Source organism: Balaenoptera borealis (genome assembly GCF_965194805.1).
Source record: "Balaenoptera borealis genome assembly, chromosome: 13".
NCBI lineage: Eukaryota > Metazoa > Chordata > Mammalia > Artiodactyla > Balaenopteridae > Balaenoptera > Balaenoptera borealis.
In genome coordinates this window covers 96442794-96465726 of record NC_138870.1, presented here as the reverse complement: position 1 = coordinate 96465726, position 22933 = coordinate 96442794, and the positions used below count along the sequence as shown (strand labels likewise).

At 42.1% G+C, this 22933-nt stretch overlaps 1 protein-coding gene across 4 annotated transcripts in view; it reads left to right on the top strand.

Moving 5' to 3' along the window:
- The window catches only part of FAM227A (family with sequence similarity 227 member A), a 98725-nt gene that overhangs the window by 55596 nt on the left and 20196 nt on the right, over window positions 1-22933 (top strand). For 2 of the 4 annotated variants that reach the window (XM_082352761.1, XM_082352762.1), the window contains 4 exons: window positions 4145-4203; window positions 8936-9030; window positions 18449-18606; window positions 20345-20497. In XM_082352761.1, the coding sequence (XP_082208887.1) occupies window positions 4145-4203; window positions 8936-9030; window positions 18449-18606; window positions 20345-20497 (465 nt within the window). Of the gene's footprint in view, window positions 1-4142; window positions 4204-8935; window positions 9031-18448; window positions 18607-20344; window positions 20498-22933 lie in introns of all 4 variants that reach the window. The other 2 variants (XM_082352764.1, XM_082352763.1) reach the window with 2 other exon arrangements.

Genomic DNA, 22933 nt, shown 5'->3' with positions numbered 1-22933 from the left:
TTCTCCAGAAATAGAAATAATCAAAAGCTTTCCAGCTTTAAAAGCAGCTGAAGTTTTACTGGGCAAACCAGGATGGAGGGAGTCATCAAATTCGTCATGCGGGCAGATCCTCTCTCTTCTTTTTAGCAAACATGCTTTCCCATCTGCTCAAGGAAATAGTTGGCTGTGTTCAAAATGTGCTTTTCAATGGCAGCAATCTGTCTGGGAGTCCACACTTAAGGGGAATGAATGGCAGTCACTTTAAGTCTCTGACCTGTGGTTTGCCCTTCTCCCACTTCGTGTTGAGAATTTGCACAGTGGGACTGAAAAAGCATCTAACGGTATATCTGACTTCTGCCATGAGGCTCAGCTATAAATAAGGGCTCCTAGCTATTAGAGACCGGGTCATTCGTTCATTTAGTAAAATGAGAGAATTGTCAAATAAGACCTTTGTAAAGAGGAATCATCATCAGAGTTCTTATTTGCAAACAACGGAATCTACTCCAGCTACTTTAAACAGGAAGAATGTATTAAAGGGCATTAGTGGTGCACGGCTCCCCAGGATGGGCCAGTGCTTTGGTTTCAAATGCCATGCCACCAAGAACGATGCCCAAACCATACACCCCTGCAAAGGTACGCTAATGTGCGCCGACCGATGGTAGTGGGGACTGATGCTCAAAATTCCACTCTGCTTTCCTTGAAAAGCCAGTTGCCCCTGTCAACAGTCTCTCCAAAAGCTAGAGTCTCGTTGGTTCCCCACTTCCCCACATTGCTCATTTCCAACTTGAAGTCTCAGGCAGGTGCGTTGCCTCTGAGGTCTAGAGCCTAGGTAAAATGTCTGCACCCAGCCACAAAAGAAGCTGGGAGAGCAGCTTAAGTCTTTCACTTCGGGGCCTGGGTCTCATGAACGTGGGGAACATGTGACAAATGACACCCCCAGAAAGTGCCATTTGAGCTGAGAACCAAAGGATGAGAAGGAGTCAGCCATTAGAAGAGTGAATGAAAGAACCTTCCAGGAAAAGGGAACAGCATGTGCAAAGGCCCTGAGGCAAAAAAAATAAAAGGGAGTTGAGATATTCAGGGAACAGAGAGAAGGCCAGTGAGGCTGTAGCCCAGTGTGTGTGTGTGTGGAAGAGGGGCAGGAGTCGAGGCTGGAGAAGTAGCAGGGGCTGGATCTTGCAGAGTTGGGCGGGTCATAGTAAGAAGTATGGATATAATTTCAGTGCTGTGGGAATCCATTGAAATAAGGGGATGACATGATCTGATTTCTATTTTTTAAAAGATCACAATGTCTTCTGAATATGGAGAATATAATTGAGAGGGGGACAGAAGACCAGTTAGGAGGCTTTTGCAGTTGTCTAAGGAAGAGGCAGTGACAGCAGGAGGCAAGAAGCAGAGAGATCTGGAAGGTGTTTTGGAGATGGATATTTCAGCACTTGCTAATGGATTGGCTTTGGGAGTGGGGAGGAGGGGGAAAAATGGGAGGAGTCAAGGATGCGTCCCAGTGTGTGGCTTAAGCAGCTGAAGGTGTGCGGGGGTTTGTGAGATGGAAAGTGAAGGGTCAGGGGTGGGGGAAAACTATCAAGTTCAGTTCTGAACTTGTTAACTTTAAGATGCCTGTGAGAAGTGCAAATGGAGATGTCAAGTAGGTAGTTAAACATGCAAGGCTAGACCAGAGGAGAGGCCAGGGTTAGAGAAAAAACAATTTCTACCCAAGTTTCATGTATTTGTGACAAAATATGGGGACTATGAGTGAGTGACCACCATGGAGCCATAGGCAAAGGCAGAGAGACATACTAGGCTTGGTTCCAGAAGAGCTAAATTTTCCCACCTATCAGTTATATAGCTTTGAGCAAATCTGAACCTCTCTGTTCTTATTTGCAAAATGGGCATCATGACTGGTATTAATTCTTATAGATTCAATCTAGGTTTAGGAGATGTCCCATAAATTGTTGTCTAGCCATGTCCCGTCAGAATGTTTGCTCATTTTAACCAGAATTTTCCCAAGTTCCAGAGCATGGGTACATAAGGGTCATTTAACAATAATGATCCAAATTCCTGCAGCTCATTCCCATACCTGCTAATACCAGATCTGCAAAGCCCACTTCCCTCGCAGACATTCCAGGGCATCCCCAGATTGAATCGCACGTTGGCTCAAAAGCAGGCTTCCCTGCTGCTCTGTCCCATCACAGCTAAGCCCTCAGTGTGCAGAATCTGAGCGGCAGGGTGACACGGGGTGGAATGGTTCCATCTCCTCTGTGCCATGGTAGGAAGGGGGTCCCAGAGGAGTCTTAGTTTACCCCCCAGCCCAGCAATAGTCACCTTGCCTCATACATTCAGAGGGTGGTTGCTGGTCACAACACAAGAGAGTGGGTGGGAAAGGACTTTGGAGAGTCCACCGTGTGCAGATTTTCTTTGCATATATCCTCCTAGTCCTTACAACATCCCTGCATGGTAGGTAATTATTATCTTTATTTGACAAAGGGAGAAATAGACTCAAACTGGTGAAAACTTGCCCCAGGCCACACGGCTGACTTCAGATGACGTCAGGATGCTGTCATTCTGAGCTCTTTCTGCATCATCATGCTGCCTCTCCAACAAATACGAGGGTCTAATAACTTCAGCCAAGCCCATCTCCTTGTGTCTATTCTCTGCTCCACGACAGATCTCTCCGAGGCCTGTTAAGGATGAGCATGATGCTTCACTGTGCCCCGGGAGTGTCTTTTCTCTAACAAATCCGAGTAACCACTTCAACACTATACAAATCAGTAGCTGTTGGACAACCAGCTGCATGGTGGATGGGAAGTCCTTTCAGCTTTCTTCTTCCCATTCAAATATCATATTTATATAAAAGCAAAGTGATGATTGTTGAGGCTGGTGGACTGCTTGTCTGCCACTTGGTGGGCCATCTGTTTAACATTGCCAAACTCCTACTCATCCTTATAGACAGAACAAAAGTGTCTTCTCTCCTTGGAAGCCCTCCAGCTCTGCCCCAGACAGAATCAAGCATTCGCCACTCTGGCTTCCTAGAATACTCTGCTGGTACTGCTGACGATTAACTGTTCCCCAATATTTGTTGTTTCCTCCCTCTATAAAAAAAAGAGAACCTATAAAGATTACATTTCCTCACCTTCCTTACATCTATGTGTAGCCATGTGACTCAGATCCAGTTAATGAGATTTAAGCAGATGTGCCTTGTGGCCGTTTCTGGGAGCCCTCCTTCAAAAAACAGCTCATGTGACTCCTTCGTCTCTTTGTCCTTTTTTCCATTCTGCTGCCTGGAATATGAATGTGATGACTGGAACTCTAGTTGCCATCTTGGACCCTAAGAACAAGGGTCCTATCTTAGGAAAGTTGGAACTGAGCTGGAAGAAGTCGGAGTCCCTAAGGACTTATCACAGCAGAAATAACATATAGACCCTGAATTGCCTACCTTGAGACTATTATGTGGGAGAGAAATTTCTACCTAGTTTGAGCCACTATTAATTTTGAGTCTCTGTCACTCACATACAAACCTAATCCTAAGTTACCTTACCTCTCTAATATGTGGTACTTTCCACACCTTAGCATAATTGTCTGTTTACTATTATCTCGCCTGCTAGACTGGGAGCTCCTCTAAGCAGAGATTAGGTTTCAGGTTCTGCCCAGTGCCAGACACATTAGAAGTTGCTCAATGAAATGTTTCCTGAAGGAAGTGTGGTGAGTGATTGCATAAACAACCGTGCAATGTCAGCGGAGCACATACCACGAGCAGCAACTCATGCACTTTGCATGCATTAGCTGACTTAATCCCCATAAGAACCCCACGAGGAAACCACGCAATCGAGAGGTTCAGTGACTTGCCCGAGATCACCAGCTGTTGAGTGACAGGGCTGGGACTGGAGCCCCAGTCTGCCTCAGTCCCCAGCTCATGTATTTTCTACATCAGCCACTGCTCTCCCCCATGCTCCCAGGATGGAGGGCTGAGTTGTTGAGCTGTGCCTGAAATGTCTCCCTCTACGTATTCCTTTGTTGAGAACAATGACAAATATCTAGGAAACTGCACGTATACTTTTTGTCTTCCTCTCACTACCAGTTTTACTAAATTTGTTCTTCTGTGTTTTTGTTTTTGTTTTTTGTTTTTTCCTCTCTTGGCATCTTCTGATATGAATTCAACCAATGAGAGAACCTCTTTTGCCCAGAAGAATTCAATGGATGGCTCACAAATACAGAATACCTCAAAAGGTACATTAACCACCTAAAGGGGAAATGTAGGCTTTTGATTTAGTTATCATCTCCAAAACCGTAGTTTCTTGGGTTTTTTGGAACCTAATCTGCCACCCTCGTTTGCACCTGTGGTTCTAGCCTTGGGCCTTGACATCAAGCAATATCTTACTGAGGAGACACAATTGTCTTTTCAGTTCAGTTATCACTAGTTAAGTTCCACTTTTGTGATAATGAGTTCAGCACAGTGCTAATATCTTTGGGGAAGAGAGATTGTTGGCAATGGAAGAAAATAAATCTAAGATATGATCACTGCTTCTCTTCCCCATCAGAAACCAGCATTTATTGAGTTAGAAACTGATTTGTACCTGGGTGCTAAGTTACAAAGGTGACTGAGCGACCACACAGGTCAATGCCATTGAAAGAAAACTTTGTTACTCTCAGTTCTAGAAACGGGAGGCGCAGCTCACCACGCAGGACCCTGGGCGGGAGCTCCAGTGTTGGTTAGGAGGCAGAAATTGCTACTGAAAGCTCGGCCTCTCTGGACGCCGGTGCCAAATCCAATCCCGGGTACAGAGTTTTGGGTGAAGTAGAAAAGGATAGCTTTATTGCTTTGCCAGGGAAAGGGGGACACACTGGGCTTGTGCCTCATAAAAGCTATGTGTCCCAACCCCAGAGGATTTGATGAGGGGTTTTATAACAGTGGTTCAAAGGTGGGGTCCTGACAAGATTCGGGTGTGTGCAGGGCTCGCCACCCCCCCCAACCCCACCGTCTTAATCTTGTCTCAGGTGGTCCTTGGCTGCTCCTCCCTTGATTAGCAACTGTTTGAATCCACCCTTTGGAACTCAGGGAAGGTCATGGAGGCTGGGGTCTTGCCTACAAGAAATGGGGGACAAAAGGAGGCCTCCGTGCCTGGGAGCCCCACAGGGCCCCGCTCGGTTTCAAAAGGAGCAACGGCAAAGCACAGGCCACAGCCCTTACTGGGATTTCCTTGGGAAAGGCAAGACACGACAGGGTAAACAATTTAGGATTGGCTATATTGAATAATTCCGGTGGGCTTTGGAGTATAAGGGCTGTCCCTAGTTGTCTGGCACCTGGGCCTGGGCTGATTTAAGTCAGGGGAAATATTGGCTTGGTCTGAGAGTTAGATAAAGGAGGTAGCTCAGAGTATGGGCTGTGGATCATGGAGGAGATGTAAACAACTTTGGCCATTAGTTTGGCCCTGTAATTAACGGATGCCAAATAGACAAGTATAGAACCTAAGAAACCTGAGTTAGAACATAAACACTTAAGTATCATTCTAGACCCTTTCACACATGTCATCAGTATTTGCAAAAAGTTAAGCAATCCTTTTTCTTGATGGAGAAATGGAGAAGTACGTGAATTACATCTCAATAAAGCTGTTAAAAAAACCCAGAACTTGGGGGCCACTCATTGAGAGGTATAGAGGGGATTCCAAATAGAGGTAAATATTTGTGGGAGACTTTGCAAGTCCCCAAAATATCCATATATAGACCTATGAGTCAAAGAGGAAGTATAAAGAGAAATTAGAAAATATTTTGAACTGAGTGAAAAGGAGACCTTTTTACCTAATATGACCATTTAATGCTATAGAGTTCCCTCTGAATTCTAGGCATCCCACAAATGTTCTAGATATAGTATTTTTATCTTTATTCAGTTTGTGTTGTTTCTACTTTGTAACTATCATAAATAATGCTGCTGTGAACATTCATGTACAAGTTTTTGTGTAGACATATGTTTTCATTTCTCTTGGGTGTATGTATACCTAGGGTGGAATCGCTGGGTCATATGTTTAAAATTTTGAGGAACTGCCAAACAGCATTCCGAAGTGATTATCGTACATATTTTAAAGAATGTAAGAGGAGGACAATACAGTATTATATTTACTCTGTATGACTAGATAGATTTATAATATATATTATATATTTACTATTTATATTCTATATTAACTATATATATATTGTACTTACTATATATAACCAGATATTTACAGTTTCTGTTGCTTTTCCTTCATTCCTGAAGTTCCAAGTTTCCCTCCTGTATTATTTTCCTTCTTACACGCCCCCCTCCCAAAAGAAAACCCTTCATTTAAAATAAGCCTGCTGGCAATGAATTCGCTTAGTTTTCTTTCTTCTGAGAATGTCTTTATTTCACCGCCATTCTTTTTTTTTTTTTTAATGGCCTACTCACAAGACTGCCTTTATTTTTTTTTAACATCTTTATTGGAGTATAATTGCTTTACAATGGTGTGTTAGTTTCTGCTTTACAACAAAGTGGATCAGTTATACATATACATATATCCCCATATCTCCTCCCTCTTGCGTCTCCCTCCCACCCTCCCTATCCTACCCCTCTAGGTGGACACAAAGCACCAAACTGATCTCCCTGTGCTATGCGGCTGCTTCCCGCTAGCTATCTATTTCACATTTTCACCTTCATTCTTGAAGGATATTTTTTCTGGTTATAGAATTCTGGGTCGACAGTTCTTTTCTTTCCACACTTTCAAATGTTGTTCCACAGCTTCTGGCCTCAAGGTCTGATGAGAAATCCACAGTCATTTAAATTCTTGTTCCCCTTTTGTGTCAAGCATTTCTCTTAGACTGCCCTCAAGTTGTCTTGCCTTTCAGCTGGTTGATTAGGATGTGTAGGGGCATGGGTTTCTTTGACTTTGACTTGATTGGGGTTTGCAGAGCTTCTTGAAACTGTAAGTTTATGTCTTTTGCCAAATTTGGGAGGTTTTTCAATTTTTTTTTGATACCACACTCTCCTTTCTTTTTAGGACTTTGATGACACAATTTTAGACCTGTGGATATTGTCCCATAGGTCCCTGAGGCTCTGTTCATTTTTTCCGGTCTTTTGTCTCTGCGCTGTTCAGACTGTGTATATAATAAAAATACAGATTTGATCTTTGTCCCCAGTTCCTGGCACAGAGCTCCTAAAACCCTTGGGATTTCCTGAGTGATGGGAATGTCTTTTGTTATTCATTATTAGTGTCTTCCAACCACACCTGAGTATATCCTAATATAGTGACCCAGGTTGGGGCCTTAGATAGCTTCAGGATAGGACCCAGAAAGACCAAAACATGAGGGACTTCCCTGGTGGTCCAGTGGTTAAAAATCCACCTTCCAGTGCAGCGGACACTGGTTCGATCCCTGGTCAGGGAACTAAGATCCCACATGCCGCGGGGCAACTAAGCCTGTGCGCCACAACAAATGAGCATGTGGGCCACAACTATAGAGCCTGTGTGCTCTGGAGCCCGCACGCCACAACAAGAGAGGCGCCCACGCCCTGCAATGAGGAGCCCACGCACCACAGTGGAGGATCCTGCGTGCCGCAACAAAGACCCAAGGCAGCCAAAAATAAAAGTACATATTAAAAAAAAAAAAAAAAGACCAAACATGATTAGAGGGTGGAAACTTTCAGCCTCACCCCTCCCAGCCTCCAGGGAGGAGAGAGAGAGACTGGAGACTGAGTTATAGAAACTCCTGAACAATGTGATTTGGTGAACTTCCAGGTCGCTGAACACATTGATGTGCTGGGAAGGTGATGTGCCTGAAGAGAGCATGGAAGGTCCGTGCTCCAGCCCGCACACCGTGCCCTATGTCTCTCTTCCATTTAGTTGTTCCTGAGTCGTGTCTTTTATAGTAAACCTGTAATAGTAAACATAGCACTTTCCTGAGTTCCGTGAGCCATTCTACTGAATTATTGAACCCAAGCGGGTCATGGGAACCCCCAAACTTGTAGTTAGCTAGATAGAAGCATGGGCGGCATTTGACACTGGTGCTTGAAGTGGGGACAGTCTTGTTAGATTGAGTCTTTTAACTAGTGAGATCTGACACTAATTCCAGGTAGATTTGGAATTGAATTAAATTGTTAGACACCCAGTTTATTTCAGAGAATTGGAGAACTGGTGTGGAAAACCACACATATGATATTAGAAAACACACAAATGGGATAATTTTTATTGATCTGTCTTTAAGTTCATTGTCTCCTTCCTCCTTCACCTCCATTCTGGTATTGATCCCATCCAGTGAATTTTTTATTTCAATTATTGTATTTTTCAGTTGTTTCATTCCACTGTCATCTTCTAGCTTCCGCTGTTACTGTTGAGGACTCTGCAGTCATTCTAATTATTATCTGTTTATAGATAATCTGTATTTTCTCTCTTCCTGTCTTTAAGATATTCTCTATTAACCTTCTACAGAAGAACCATAACTTTGTGCAAGAGTTGGATATTTTTTTCTCTTTTAATCACAACACCTTTCCTGATTCTGCTTAGCATTTTTAAAGCCTTTAGGCTCCTTCTTCCTTATTCTGGGACCATACTGTATTGTACAGAGAATTCTATCATGGCACATGAGTTAGTGTTACACTTATTATTTACCTGTCTTTTTTTCTTACTAAGCTGTGAGTTCCTTGAAGATAGTCTACTTCCAGCACCTAGCATGGGCCCAGCACATAGTAAAGGCTCAGCAAAATGTTGGATGGATGGACAGAAGGATGGGCAGATAGATTAGTAAATGGACAAATGTATGGCCACAAGTGTACATCTGGCTAAAATGCAAGTGAAATTCTATGAATTTACCTGAGTGACTTCCTCTAGCATCTCCCAATGATCTGAATATACCCAGGCATTTTCACATTAATAGAAAGCTGAGGTCTACCATATGCTCTTTCTCATCATAGCTGAGAAGCCCTATTGATCATTTTTTGTGCATATTGCATTGACAGAGCATAATTATCAGACTCTGGTCTTGAGGAAAGCAACACAACAAGTCAAAAGGATATCAGCAGCAAGAGAACTTGAGAATATGCTTCCTAAGCCGGTGAGCACGTGATTGCAAACTTAATAGCAGAGATGATTTAAAGGGGGCTAGGAGATCTGGCTAGAAAAGCTAGCTCTGTGAAGATGTCAGGGTAAGAATTGGGGTATTTATGACTGTAGACTTGGGTGAAACAGTACGGAAATCTCCTAAGGGTAATTACTGACTGAGGTAGGCACAAGTTGAGTGAGAATTTTGCCTGGATTTCTCCAGGATTTAAATTACTTACTTGAAACTCAAGAGCCTGGGTATAATGGAAAGAGAGCAGAGTCTCAGTTTTCTACTCTATAAAATAGGGACAATAATTCCTAGGTCCTGGTGTTCTTATGAGGTTTACCTGAGGTCGTGATGATAATTAACATGTAATGAACACTTACTCACTACATGTCAGATGCTATACTAAACCTGTGCATACAGTGTATTTTACTTTACTGTTACAGTCGTTTGAGATAATTACTCCTGCTATTCTTCAGTTTATTAGTGAGGAAAGTGATGCTCAGAGCAGGTAACTAATTTGTCCAAATTCACAAAGCAAATAAGTGATAAAGCCAAGACTTGCATGCAGATCTGCCTGACTCTGAGCCTGAGCTCTTAACCTCTGAGCTTTGCCACCAGCACAGCCCCCAGAACACGAGAGGCGAAGGATTACGATGTGTTCTCTCCTCTTCTCCTCCCCTCCCGCAAATCTTCCCTACAAACCTCAGTGCATGGTAGTTTATATCAATGGCACGTTCAGTCTTATGTAGTGGGAAGAGGCCCTTAGGACCCTGAACAGGGCAAGAGGCTTTGGGGCTTCCCCAAGCCACCAACTAGCAAGGGAGTCAGGCCATAGAATTTTGATCAAGTATAGCAAGTATTGTAGATAAATTTCTTTCCTTCTTTCTTTCTTTTTCTTTTCTTTTTTTGGCCGCGCCGTGCAGCTTGCAGAATCTTAGTTCCCCGACCAGAGATTGAACCCGAGTCCTAGCCACTGGACCACCAGGGAGTTCCCTGTAGAAGATTTCTTGAATGTTCTTCGTTTCTCCATAATTATTCCACTGCCTATTTCCCCTCAGCATTTAGCAGTGAAACTTTTGAGAAGTAGCAGGGCCTGGTGGAAAAGACAGACAGACATGGGTTCAAATCTTGGTGCTGCATCTATCTCCTCAGCTGTGTTACTTGAGCGAGTTGTTTAACTCTTCTGACCTTCTTCTGTAAAATGGGGGAAATAAAGCTCAGCAGTGTTACGGTCCTTACTGCTGACGGGGCTCGTGGGGTTGCTCTAGAGATAGAGACAAGGAGATGAGTAGTCATGTCCTACTCTGGGATCTGTCCTGGTGGGGTGGTGAAGCCCAGCAGTTAGAGTGGATAGTGGCCGAGTTTAACAGGAGTGGAAAGCAGCTGAATGGCCTGTGAATGGCCTGGCAGACACATGGAAGGGAGATGCCTCAGTGAGCTATTCACCGGGGGTGGGGTGGGGGGGACCTTCTGGATGTTCCTGACAGAAGAGCCAACACGTGACTCTACCACTTTAAGAAGCACAGCACTGATACACTCTGCTGCCCATTCTTTTTTTTTTTTTTTTAATACCATAGTTTTTATCGAAAAGATCTTTGCCTGTGGTAAAACCAAACAGTATTAAAGGATATGTAACAAAAAGTTAATCTCTCTTCCACGCCAGACCCTATGCACCCTCCCCAGAGGCAAACCAAGTTTTTCCTTATATCCTTCTAGAAATGTCTGATACATGTCAAAGAATATAAACCATTTTTTTAAAACAAAAATTGGTATAATATATACACTATTTTGCACTTTGCTTTTTTGACCTAGCATATAATAGCTAACAATTATTGAATGCTTATATAGCAAACATTGTTCTAAACACATCATACATATTAATTCATTTAATCCTCACACAACCCTAAGAGAAGTAGGTTTTATTTATTATCTCCATTTTATGGATCAGAAAACTAAGGCTCAGAAATATTCAGTATCTTGCCCAAAGTCAAATAGCTAGTAAGTGGTAGAGCTAAGATTTTTTTAAAAGCTATAATTCACATACCATAAAAATCAGCATTTTAATGTAAAATTCAGTGGTTTTTAGTATAGTCACAAGGTTCTATAATCATCACCACTGTCTACTTCCAGAACATTTTTGTCACCCAAAAAAGAAACCCCATACTCATTAGCAGTCACTCCCCAGCCCCCTCTCCCCGCTGCCTCTGGAAACCACTAATATAGTTTTAGTTTGTATGAATTTGCCTATTCTGGACATTTCATATAAATGGGAATCATATAATATGTGGCCTTTTGTGACTGATTTCCTTCACTTAGCATAGTGTTTTCAAGATTTATCCATGTTGTAGCATGTGTCAGTATTTCACCTTTTTTATGGCTGAATAATATTCCATTATATGACTATACCAAACTTTGTTTATCCATTTACTAGTTAATGGACATTTGGACTGTTTCCGCCTTTTGGCTATTATGAATGACATGGCTTCTATGAACATTTATGTACAAATTCTTGTGTGTACATATGTTTTCTGTTCTCTTGGATATGTACTACCTAGGAGTGGCATTGTTGGGTTATATGGTAAGCCTACGTCTAACTTTTTGAGGAACTGCCAAACGTTTCCACAGAACCTTACCATTTTACATTCCCGCCAGCAACATACGAGGGTTGCAATTTCTCCACATCCTTGCCAACACTTATTTTCCATTCTTTTTGGTATAGTTATCCTAGCTGGTATGAAGTAGTATCTCATTGTGGTTTTGACTTCCGTTTCCCTAATGACTAATGATACTGAGCATCTTTTCATGTGCTTATTGGCCAGTTGTATATCTTCTTTAGAGAAATGTCTGTTCAAACCCTTTGCCCGTTTTTAGATTAAGTTTTTGTGTTTTTGTTGTTGAGTTGGAAGAGTAGAGCCAGGATTTTAACCCAAGCAGTGTGACTCCAGACCCCATGTTCTAAATCAGACTCTGTACTGATTTCAACATATCTTAGAGAGTATTCCGAATGAAAGCACATACAGATCTATCACAATTTTATTTCATGGTTGCACCTGTATTCTATAATTCATTAACCATTTTCCTATTCGTGGACATGTACGTGCTCCCAATCTTTGCTATTATAAACACTGCTGTCTTGAACATCTCAGTATTTGTGTGTTTCTTGGCTCATATGTACAAGTATACATGTAGGAAGAATTCCTAGAAGTAGAATTGCTAAATCAATTGTATATCTTGAATTGCTCTCCAAAGAAGTTGTACCAATTTATATTCTCACCAGCAGCATGTGAGAGACTATCCATGTACCTTTGCCAATGTTGTACATTATCAAATTGTTTGTTGCCATTCTGATGAGGGGAAAATGCTATGTTATAATTGTTTCAATATTATTTAATTATGAGTGAAGTTAAATCTATTTTCCTATAGTTACAGTCCTGTGGAATTTCTATTTCCGTGAAATGCCTCTTCATGTCCTTTGGTTTTGGTTTTGTTTTTTTCTATTCTTAGTAGAAATATTTCTGTTTCTAAGGTTCTTAGTCTTCTGCTCATTTTTGATTTGTAGAAGCTCAATTCTTAGTCATATATTTGGCAAAAAATGTTTCCTATTTAATCTTTTTACTTTAATTATGGTATTTTATTCTAGAAAATTTAAATTTTTATACAGACATGTTTATTGGTCATCTCTTTTACGGCTTCTGGATTTCATTTCCTACTAAGAAAGATCTTTACCACTCCAAGATTTTATGAAACATTCTCTCCCATTTTTTTCCCCAACGTTTTTATATTATCACCTATTCTTAATAAAAAACTTTACTCGCATAACCCAGATGTCACCAGGGGTTACTCTACTCCTTTGAATTTAATTAAAGATTGGTTCAAGCATTTGCTATATGATTTGTTTGGAGCCTCATACCCTCCCCCAAATATCTGAACTCTGGGGACTTACGTTTTCTATGGCACCGAGCTCCTCTTTTGTCCTGCATGTGCTGTGCACGTACCACCTCTTCCCTTGATTTTCACAAAAACTGCTCACACAAGGCCTGTGTGGGTGTGTTGTGTATATAGAAAACTTTACTAAGTTTAAAGAGATGGGAAGAAGGGGAACCATATCACAGTAATGCAAAGACCTTTAATGTGAGTTGCCTGCTTAAAACCCTTTAGTCCTCCCACAATTTGCAAGACCATCCTCTGTAGTCGTGTGCACTTTCCTCTCTCTTCTTTCCCCAGACTCCTGCTCATCTCTAATGTAGAGCAATGTAGCCCTCACTCTGCCTTTGGCTCTAATCTTTGTTTTCCTGAGAAAGGACAGTCCCCTCCCTCTGGTGTATTCTGGTACCAGCGAAGTCAATTTTCTTTTTTTTAATTTTATTTATTTAATTTATTTATTTTTATTTTTGGCTGCATTGGATCTTCGTTGCTGCGCGCGGGCTTTCTCTAATGGCGAGCGGGGGCTACTCTTGGTTGCGGTGCGCAGGCTTCTCATTGAGGTGGCTTCTCTTGTTGCGGAGCACAGGCTCTAGGCTCGCGGGCTTCAGTAGTTGTGACACATGGGCTCAGTAGTTGTGGCTTGCGGGCTCTAGAGCACAGGCTCAGTAGTTGTGGCGCACGGGCTTAGTTGCTCCATGGCATGTGGGATCTTCCCGGACCAGGGCTCGAACCCGTGTGCCCTGCATTGGCAGCAGATTCTTAACCACTGCACCACCAGGGAAGCCCCGAAGTCAATTTTTTTACATCCCTCTACGCTAGGAATAGAAGGAGACCTCAGTAACTTGATAAAGCCATTAGCAACAAAGAACCTACAGAACAGTGGAACAGTGGAGGTGTTCGGCTTAACACCAGGATCAAGCAAAGGACACCCATCATTCCACCTCCCTTTGAAGTTGTTTTGAATCAGGGCATCCAACTTCAGGGCTCCCTTACCTCCCTAGGCCTCAAAGGATTTTCCTTACTTTCTTGCAAGCTCCTTCATTCATTTAAAAGGATTTTAAAATATTTGTCTAGCATTTTTTAGGTGTTTTGTCATGAGTTTAGGGTATTCTATTAAAATTTTAATGGCATACACTGAAGACCTGGCAATTTCACTTCTAAGAATCTATCCTGTAGAAATGTTCATACAAGGCCATCCCTTACAGCATTAATCTGTACCAGCAAAAACTGAAGAAAATTAACATTTCAGTAGATAAATAGGTAAAATGTGACATGTTCATAATATAGATACTCTGTTGCTGTTAAAAACAAGACAGATTTATACCTTATCATATGAAAGAATGAAAGTCAACAATGTCTAAAATTAATAAATCAAGAGAATACTATAGGCAATGTATTTAGACACTGATGAGTGAAAAATTAAAGTAATAAAACATGGTATATAGTATGATTCTATTTTTATTTTTGAAATACATTTTTGGTATAAAGTCATTATGTGCTTATAAAAAGGTTTGGAAGGATACACGGAAAAACACTAATAGTATTTACTCCTAGAAAATGCAAGTGAGGATGGAGACTCTTACCTTTTACTATATACATTTATACATTGTATGAATTTTTCACAAAGAACATAAATTTATTTTGTAAAAAAAAAAAAAAAGTTTTTACTCTCAGAGATAGCAGAAAAGGATATGTAAATGTCAAAACAAAGAACTTTTTAAAAAGATATACAATTGGCCCAGAATAAGGAAGAGGATGGTCCCACTTCAGATGGTCCCATCTAACATGTGTTCAGGGAGAGGGACCAGGCTGGAAAGAAAGAGGGTCCAGGAGTTACTGAAGGCACTGAAGATGTTTAGGTTGGAGAAGCAAGACTTAGAGAAGATGTGAGGGCTCTCCTTAAATTTTTTTTTTTTTTTTGGACACGCTCTGCGGCTTGCAGGATCTTAGTTCCCCGACCAGGGATTGAACCTGGGCCCGGCAGTGAAAGCGCTGAGTCCTAACCACTGGACCGCCAGGGAATTCCCTCCTCAAATATTTTAAGAACTGTTAATGTAACACACCGTCTGGAGGGAGATGGGGTGGAATTACAGAGAGTCAGATTTTTATCTAGAGGAAGAAAGAACTTCATAGGAGTCCAAGCTGCTGTCATTTTAAACCAGCTCTACCCTCTGGCTTGGTTGCAGACTGTCTGCTGGTTCTTGTTCCCCTCTGGCTCTCAAACCATGTCATTCCTCTTGCCAGGTCTCTGATACCAACCCCTTTACTCTAGCTCCTGCTCTGCTTTCTACCTGCCTCTTGGAGCTGAGGTTCCAGAACGACTCTCCTCTTGCCTAGTGGCTTGTCTTTGCCCAGTGCTATGGCTCTGAGCCAGCCCTTTCCCTGGGAGGAGAAACCGGATGCTTACTGACAATGGAACTGGATGTTTCAGAAGGGAGTGTATTCCTTGTTTCCAGAGTTAGGGAAGCAAAAATGGACAAGTACCTACTGAGAATATTATTGAAATGATGTGTATCAGTTGCGATTCTTTGCTTACAAGTAACAAAATCTGCCAACTTGAGCAAACACTGCAAGAACATTGAGTAGCTGAACAGTGTGAAAATCGGTCCAGGGACCAGGAGGAGAATCAAGGCAGTTGCAACCCTTGAACCAGCTTTTCAAGGTGACATCTCTGGTATGGGTGAACCCCCATGTGTTTTCAGTCTATATTTCACCCCACTCAGGACTCAAAATCCCAGAAGCCAGAGTTTTGGTTGACCAAGCTTATTCCATGTGCTCTGGCTCTAACTGGGTAGATGAGAGGAAAACTCTGGCTGGCAGAGCCTACAAAGGCTTCTAAGGCTCCCTCCTGTGGCTCTCATGGGGAGCAAGACATTTGATTTAAAGTCCTTCAAGCCCAGATGCAGTAGAGGGCAGGTAAACTCCCCCAAACACACAAGAATTGGGGGTTGTTAGCAAAAGGAGAATGGGTACTGGGCAACCGAAAGAACAGCACTTGAATAAATGTGGAACTAGATTAGTGGTTCTAGATCTTTGGACTTTTCTGGACTTGGAAAAACTTTTTTTTTGTTTTCACTAAATAAGTTCATTAAAACAAAGTGACTGCTGTCTGGTATCGTCATCATTTCATAAAAGAAAGGTCATTAATGTAAAAAAGTAGAAAGACAATCTCAGAATAAAAGAGAGTCCTTAAGTGAATAAATTTCCTTTAGGTCATGGAATTCCCTGTCGGTGCAGTGGTTAGGACTCCGTGCTTCCACTGTAGGGGCACAGGTTCGATTCCTGGTCAAGGAACTAAGATTCTACAAGCTGCGTGGCGGCAGCCAGAAAAAAAAAAATTACTTTAGGTCAGATTTATTACAGTGTATTTTTCCTTGTTTCCCTCATTTTGCTGGAGACCATTGAACACAGACTGGCCCCCATTTGGAGATGGGCTTTTAGGAATCATTGGACTAAATGATCTATAGGTGCTCTACTAACCCCAAGTTTCTGTGATTCCGGTGGGATCTTGCTATAGAATAGTGGTTCTCAACTGGGGACAGTTTTGCCCCCTAGGAGACACTTGGCCATGTCTGGAGACATTTCTGGTTGTCACAGCTGGGGGTGAGGGGCAGAGTACTACTAGCATCTCTTGGGTAGAGAACAGGGAGGCCACTCAATGTCCTACAATGCACAGGACAGTCTCCCACAACAAATCTGGCCCCAAATGTCAAAGTGCCAAGGTTGAGAGACCCTGCTATCGATAGAGGAAATCTCATTAAGCAATTAAAATGAATAGGACAGAGAAGAGTGTGGTTAGGTGCTGCTGCAGCCTTCACTCATGATATAGAATTTTTGTCTGGTTAAATTATAACCGCTTCTTCCAAATAAAACATATTTTTTAAAAAATACAAAAGAAGCACATAATCACCACTGACATTTTGGAAAAAGGCAGAGGCATATAAGGAAGGAAAACAGATTACTCTCAGCCCCTGCCTGTTCTCTTTCCTGATCTCTGTTTCCTCCTGGTTGTCTATTAGCATCTCAAATACAGCACATCCAAAACAGACCTCTTGATTTTCCTGCCCCGTCAACCTCTTCCTCCCCACATCTTCCCAGCTGGGAAACTGGCACCTAACCCTTTAGAGTCACCCTTGACTCCTCTCTTTCTCATACCTACGTCGACTCCATCAGCAAATCCTGCCAATTCTGCTTTCATAGTATGTTGCAGATTCCATCACTTCTCAGCCCTCCCCGTTCCCAGCCCCAGCACTGCCTCAACCACTGCAGAGGCCTCCCGAGTGCTCTTCTAGTGTCCACGCTTACCCACTGCAGTCATTTCTCCACACATCAGTTAAAGTGATCTTTTTTTTTTTTTTCATTTGTATTTTTTGGCCCTGCCATGTGGCATGTAGGATCTTAGTTCCCCAACAGGGATTGAACCCACACTCCCTCCACTGAAATCACAGAGTCTTAACCACTGGACCGCCAGGGAAGTCCCAGTTAAAGGGATCTTTAGAAAAAATTAATCAGATGTACCCCAGCTCAAAACCTTCCAGTGGCTTCCATCACACTTAGAAAATCCTAACTTCTTCCTGTGGCCCAGAGACCCCGCTCCTTCTTCAGCCTCATCATTTGTTCTCATTTGAACCGTGCAGGCCTGGTTCCTGTCCCTCAGCCACACCAGGCTCCTGTCTGCCTTGGGGTCCCCTGCACTTGCTGTCCCCTTTGCCTGGAGCATCGCACAGATCTTCCTTCCATCATTCAGGACCTGCCAGGCTCGCTCCTCCTCGGGGCAGTCCTCCCTGACCTCCCCATGGAAAAGATCCCTCTCCTCCCCAGTCTCCCATCCCGCCACCCACACCCTTGCCCTACTTGATTCTTACCTAAAGCCCTTATTATTCCATAGTATCATGTTATTCTTTTACTTGTTGATTTGTTTATTGTCTTTCTCTCAACTATGATACAAGCTCCGTGAGGGCTGGAATTTGTCTTATTCTCGGCTGAAAGGCCAGTGTTTAGATCAGTGTGTATATGTAGTAGTCACCCAATAAATATTTGCTGAATGAATTGTTCACATTTTGGTAACTATGCTTCTAGTCTCTTATCTATCATTTTTTTTTTGGTTGATTGATTTCATATAATTATATTCATTTTATATAAAATATATAATATTATCTACCTAATTTTGTATCTTGATTTTTAAAATTACCGTTATATCTGAAACAATATCTTAGTACCAACTCTTCATAAACAATTTAATAGTGGCGTACTCTTCCTTTGGGTAGAGATATCAACATCTCCTTGAACATTTAGGTTGTTGTAACCTTTTGCTGTAGTAATTGTCACTGCAGTAAACATTACAGTGCCTAAATCTTTTTTTCTTGTGGGTAATTTCCTTAGGATAGCATCCTAAAACTGGAGTTACTAGATAAAGGATATGAGTACCTTTACATTTCTTAATATGTGCCATAAAAATGATAATATCCTTTATTTTTTTTCCTATCTCTTTCCTACTCAGTCTTACCCTGCCTGCAAAAGCCCTGAGATGACTTCAAACCTCTTCAACATTTATGGGAAGAGCCCTCTGATTGTATACTTCCTCCTGAACTACGCCTCTCTGCAGCAGCCTGGCAAAGACATGTTGATGGTCAGGAGGGAAAAAACCAAGAGCATCCCATATCCTTTCCACCATGGGCTGGGCACACATTACTCCAGGCCCCTGCTTCCTCTTCCCAGAAGCAGGGGTGAAGAGACAGGCATCCAGCCCTTAACACAGCACCTGACACATAGTAGGGGCCCGTCAAGGGTGACCGTTGTTACAAGCCTACGGGTCAGAATCTTGCTCATTTTAATTCCAAATCTGCCTCATGCACTGGCTGTGTGGGACCCTGGGCAAGTCAAATTTCCCTGTGTGCACTAATCTCTTCCTTTCTACCAGAAAGAATGGGCTACTTAGGGACTCTAACATATTTTGCAACTCAGCAATGCCTCCTAGATGCTCATTGACCCCACAGTATATATTGATCAGGAATTTTGGTGTCTAGGTGTGTGTTTCTTCCAGCACCCTCCTCACACACACCCCTCCCCAGACCCATCAGCAAATTCTTGGCCCCGATGACATTTATCCTAAAAATATGGTAAAAAGCTCAGCTCTTAAGAAAACAGGTGTGATATGTGTTGGTGTCTTGAGTCTTAACAGTTTACCATAGAGGGTCAGAACATGGAATCAAATAGACCTGGATTCAGGAACCAACTCAACTGCTTACCAGCTGAGTGATCTTAGACAAGTTCCAGCTTCTCTCTGAGCGTCATTTTTTTCATCTATAAAATGGAGATAACAGTACCCACCTCATAGAGTTGTGATGCGGAGAACAAGCACAACAGCAGTAAAGGCTTATTTAGCACAGTGCCCGGCAGGTAACAAATGATTGAATGTTACCTATCAGCATATAGCTCCCCATAAGGAGGAGCTTTCATAATGAAGTAGGTAGGACTTAACTCCTGCCCTATAGCACTTCATATCCACAAGCGTATTTATATATCTGTAGGCAGAGATTAACAACGCACAATTCATAGTACTTTATTGTTTATAAAATGCTTTCCCTTATATCACCTCACTGTTCGGTAAAGACAGTGTAGTGTAGTAGAAGGAGCCTGGGTTTGGGATACACAGCCCTGGATTTGAGTCCCAGCTCAGCAACCCACTGGCTTTAAGATCTCATGTGCACAGCTTAACCTTTAAGCTCAATATCTTTATCAACTCATTCCTAAAGTGAGGATAGTTATACCAAATCAATAGTGTTGTGACCAGGATTAAAAGGCATACAGCTGGTACTAAAAAAAATAGTAACTATCATTATTATCATTAACATCATCTAAGGTAGGTACTACTATCCCTATTTTATAGATAAGGAAATGGAGACATAGAGGATGACATAGATTGTCTGATATCCCACAGCTCGTGATGAGTGTGGCTGAGATTCTGACCAGTTCAGAAGGGGTGGAGGGGTGGCGAAGGTAGAGAGAACTTTTCAACATACAAACCTGAGACGGGGAATGAGGACTGGGCCTGAAAGGAAAGGAAAGTTGGAATCCCTTCCTATTCACCACTGTGATAAGAGAGTAAGAATTTTAGATGATAGTCTAAAATAAGCACTTCCTAGCCCTTCCATCAGCAGGAGGGGAGAAAGACTTTATTAAAAGATGGGGAATGGCCTAGCCATGGAGAGGATAGCTTCTTTCTTTCCCAGGCAGGCCATGGAGTGGTTTCCTGCTCAGATTTCCAGAAACAGGTCGGTTTCCCCACCCTGCTGTCACACCCACCTCCTCCGCATGTACTGGACACACCCCACTAATAATAATGCTGAGTCAATACCAACTGACAGTGTGGGATTTTCCTCGACATGAAAGTCACTGAGTCCGCCCTGACATACGTTGAGGTCATCAGTCTGACCCTGAGCAACATGAAGAAGCGGAGGGACGACCTCCACCAGCTGAACCGGCTTCACTGGAGTGAGTGGAATCATTTCAGTGCATACCTGAAGGAGCTGCACAACAACTTCCGCAGGTATTTAAGGGGCCTTCAGGGCAAGAGGCGTGGTTTCAGCATTTGTCTATCGCAACACGTCACACTAATTTGTAACTGGGGTCCAGTCCTGTAATGACCTGTGAAGCGCATTCAGCTTTCTTGTGGTCAGAATGTAAACTCCACGATAACAGAGACCGGATATTTTTTTAAAGTTATTTTTTCCTAACTACAAAAACATTTATGCTCAATGAAAACAAACAAAGAACCTGGAAAAGCACCTACAGGTACACATGGCCAACATTTTTCTATAAATTCTTCCAATCTTTTTTCCTGGACACATGTATCTGGATCTCTAAACAAAAGTAGTAATCGCACTGTCAGACTATTTTTAGACTTTCCCCCCCATTAGCAGCATATTATGAACATTTTCCTGTGCCTTCTCCCTCTTCAATATTTCTATTCTATTTAGAAATTTTTCAGACCTTTCAGGAAAGTTTAAAGGACAGTGCCATGGACACCATTATGCCCTCACTGCGTTTACCAATTATTCACACTTTGCCACATTTTCCTTCTCTCTCTAAGAATTAGGTCAAATAAAAATTTCCCCAATTGTGCCCAAAGTACCATTTTTGGTTTTACTTGCTGCTCCAGGATCCAGTCAAGGATCAGGTAATGTATTTTGATGTTCTGTCTTTGGTGTCTTTTAGTCTATGATAGTGCCCTGGCCCCCAGCTTTGTTATTATTATTATTATAATTATTTTTTATGACATGGACTTTCTTGAAAAGCTCAAGCCACGTTCTAGATTTTTCTGATTATTTCTTCAGGGTACCATTTAACTTGTTCCAATTGATCTCATATTTCCTATAAGATGGACATTGGATCTATACTAGAGGATTGATTAGATTCAGGTTAAGTCTTTTTGCCAAGAATACTTCACAGAGACCTTGTAAATTCATGTTATACCTCATTAGGAGAAACTTAATGTCGGGTTGCCCCACTGCTTGTTTAAGGTGGTCTCTGCCAGAGCTCTCCGTTGTAAGCCTACATTTTTGCCTTTCTAATTAGTCAGTAATGAACGGTGTGATTCTTTGAGACTGTGAATATGCTTTCCCAACAACCTTCATCCAGTGGTTTTAGCGTCCATCCATGGTCTTTGCCTGAATCAGTTGTTACATTTGGGGTTGCAAAATAGTGATTTTCTACGTCTACTATTCCTCCTGCTTTTATTAGCTGGCTTTTTTTTTTTTTTTGGTAAAAAGGAGCTCACCTTCTTTTTTCACTCTTTGTCTCTCATGTCTTCTCTGCCTGCCCCCATAACTCTTTCATGTGGCCACCGTGAAAGAGAAGCTTGAGAAGTATCTGAGAAAGGAGAAGGAGATTTTCATGACTGGATTAGACCAGAACTGGTCACTTTGTTATCCAAAACAAAACTGGATTCAGTTTGCAGGGGAGAAAGGGGGGAATTGGTATTGGCTAGACAGCCATCTATATCTGCCATAATATGAGAGAAAGAAAAATATGAACTCATAGATAAATACTTTGTTATGCAAAGTGATACAGTGAAGTTATTTCTAAAATGTGCTGGGACACAGACAAACAACACATACACACACACCTGTTAAGCACCAGCACAGAAATGCAGTTCAGCCTAAACTTTCATCAAAAGATGATTGGTTAAATAAACTATCAAACATGCATACTCTGCAGACAAAAAAATGATGATGTTGATCTATTTCTATTTTACAAGGAAAGATGGTCACAACATATTAACGGCCCCCAAATCACGTTATAAAATGGTGTGTATAAATAGGCACAGTTGTTTATCCTTATTTTACAGATGTGGAAGCTGAGGTCAAAGGACAGAACCTTAGAGGGCAACTGCATATGTGGTAGAGGATAGAGTATGGGGTAGAGGGAGAAGGAGTGACCAGAAGGAAGGAGGAGAGCTTATATATAAAGGCAGACCAACAGAGAATGAAGCTGAGAGAAGAAGGGGAAGTAATGATCAGCAGTGTGAGTGCCAGACACAGAAACTTGGGGCTGAGACAGGTTTGGTGATTTGGTAGAGAGAGCAGTCAGACACTAGGACATGGGACATTAAGGGGAAGGTATGAGTCCCCATGTGGGAGTGGGAGGGGGGAATAACTAGGAGGCAGAGGAACAAAATTCTGAATCAAAAGGCAAGATTGGATGGTAACAGGGCTATTTAAAAATAAGGTGGAAGACTCAAGCCTATATGAAGAGGGAGAGATTGGAGGTGCAGGTGAGGGAGGAGAAGGCCACGGTGGGTTAAGGGAGAGGGCACAGGAATTGCTTTTTAGGGCTCTTTGCTTCTGCCTCTGTTACTGTAGTTCATTATGCTGTTTGTTCTGTAGTTCATTGTCCCAGCAAATATTTTCAGCACCTTCTATGCACCAGACATTTTATTTTGTGTACAAAACATTGTTTTGTAATGTCTATCTCTCCCAAGAGT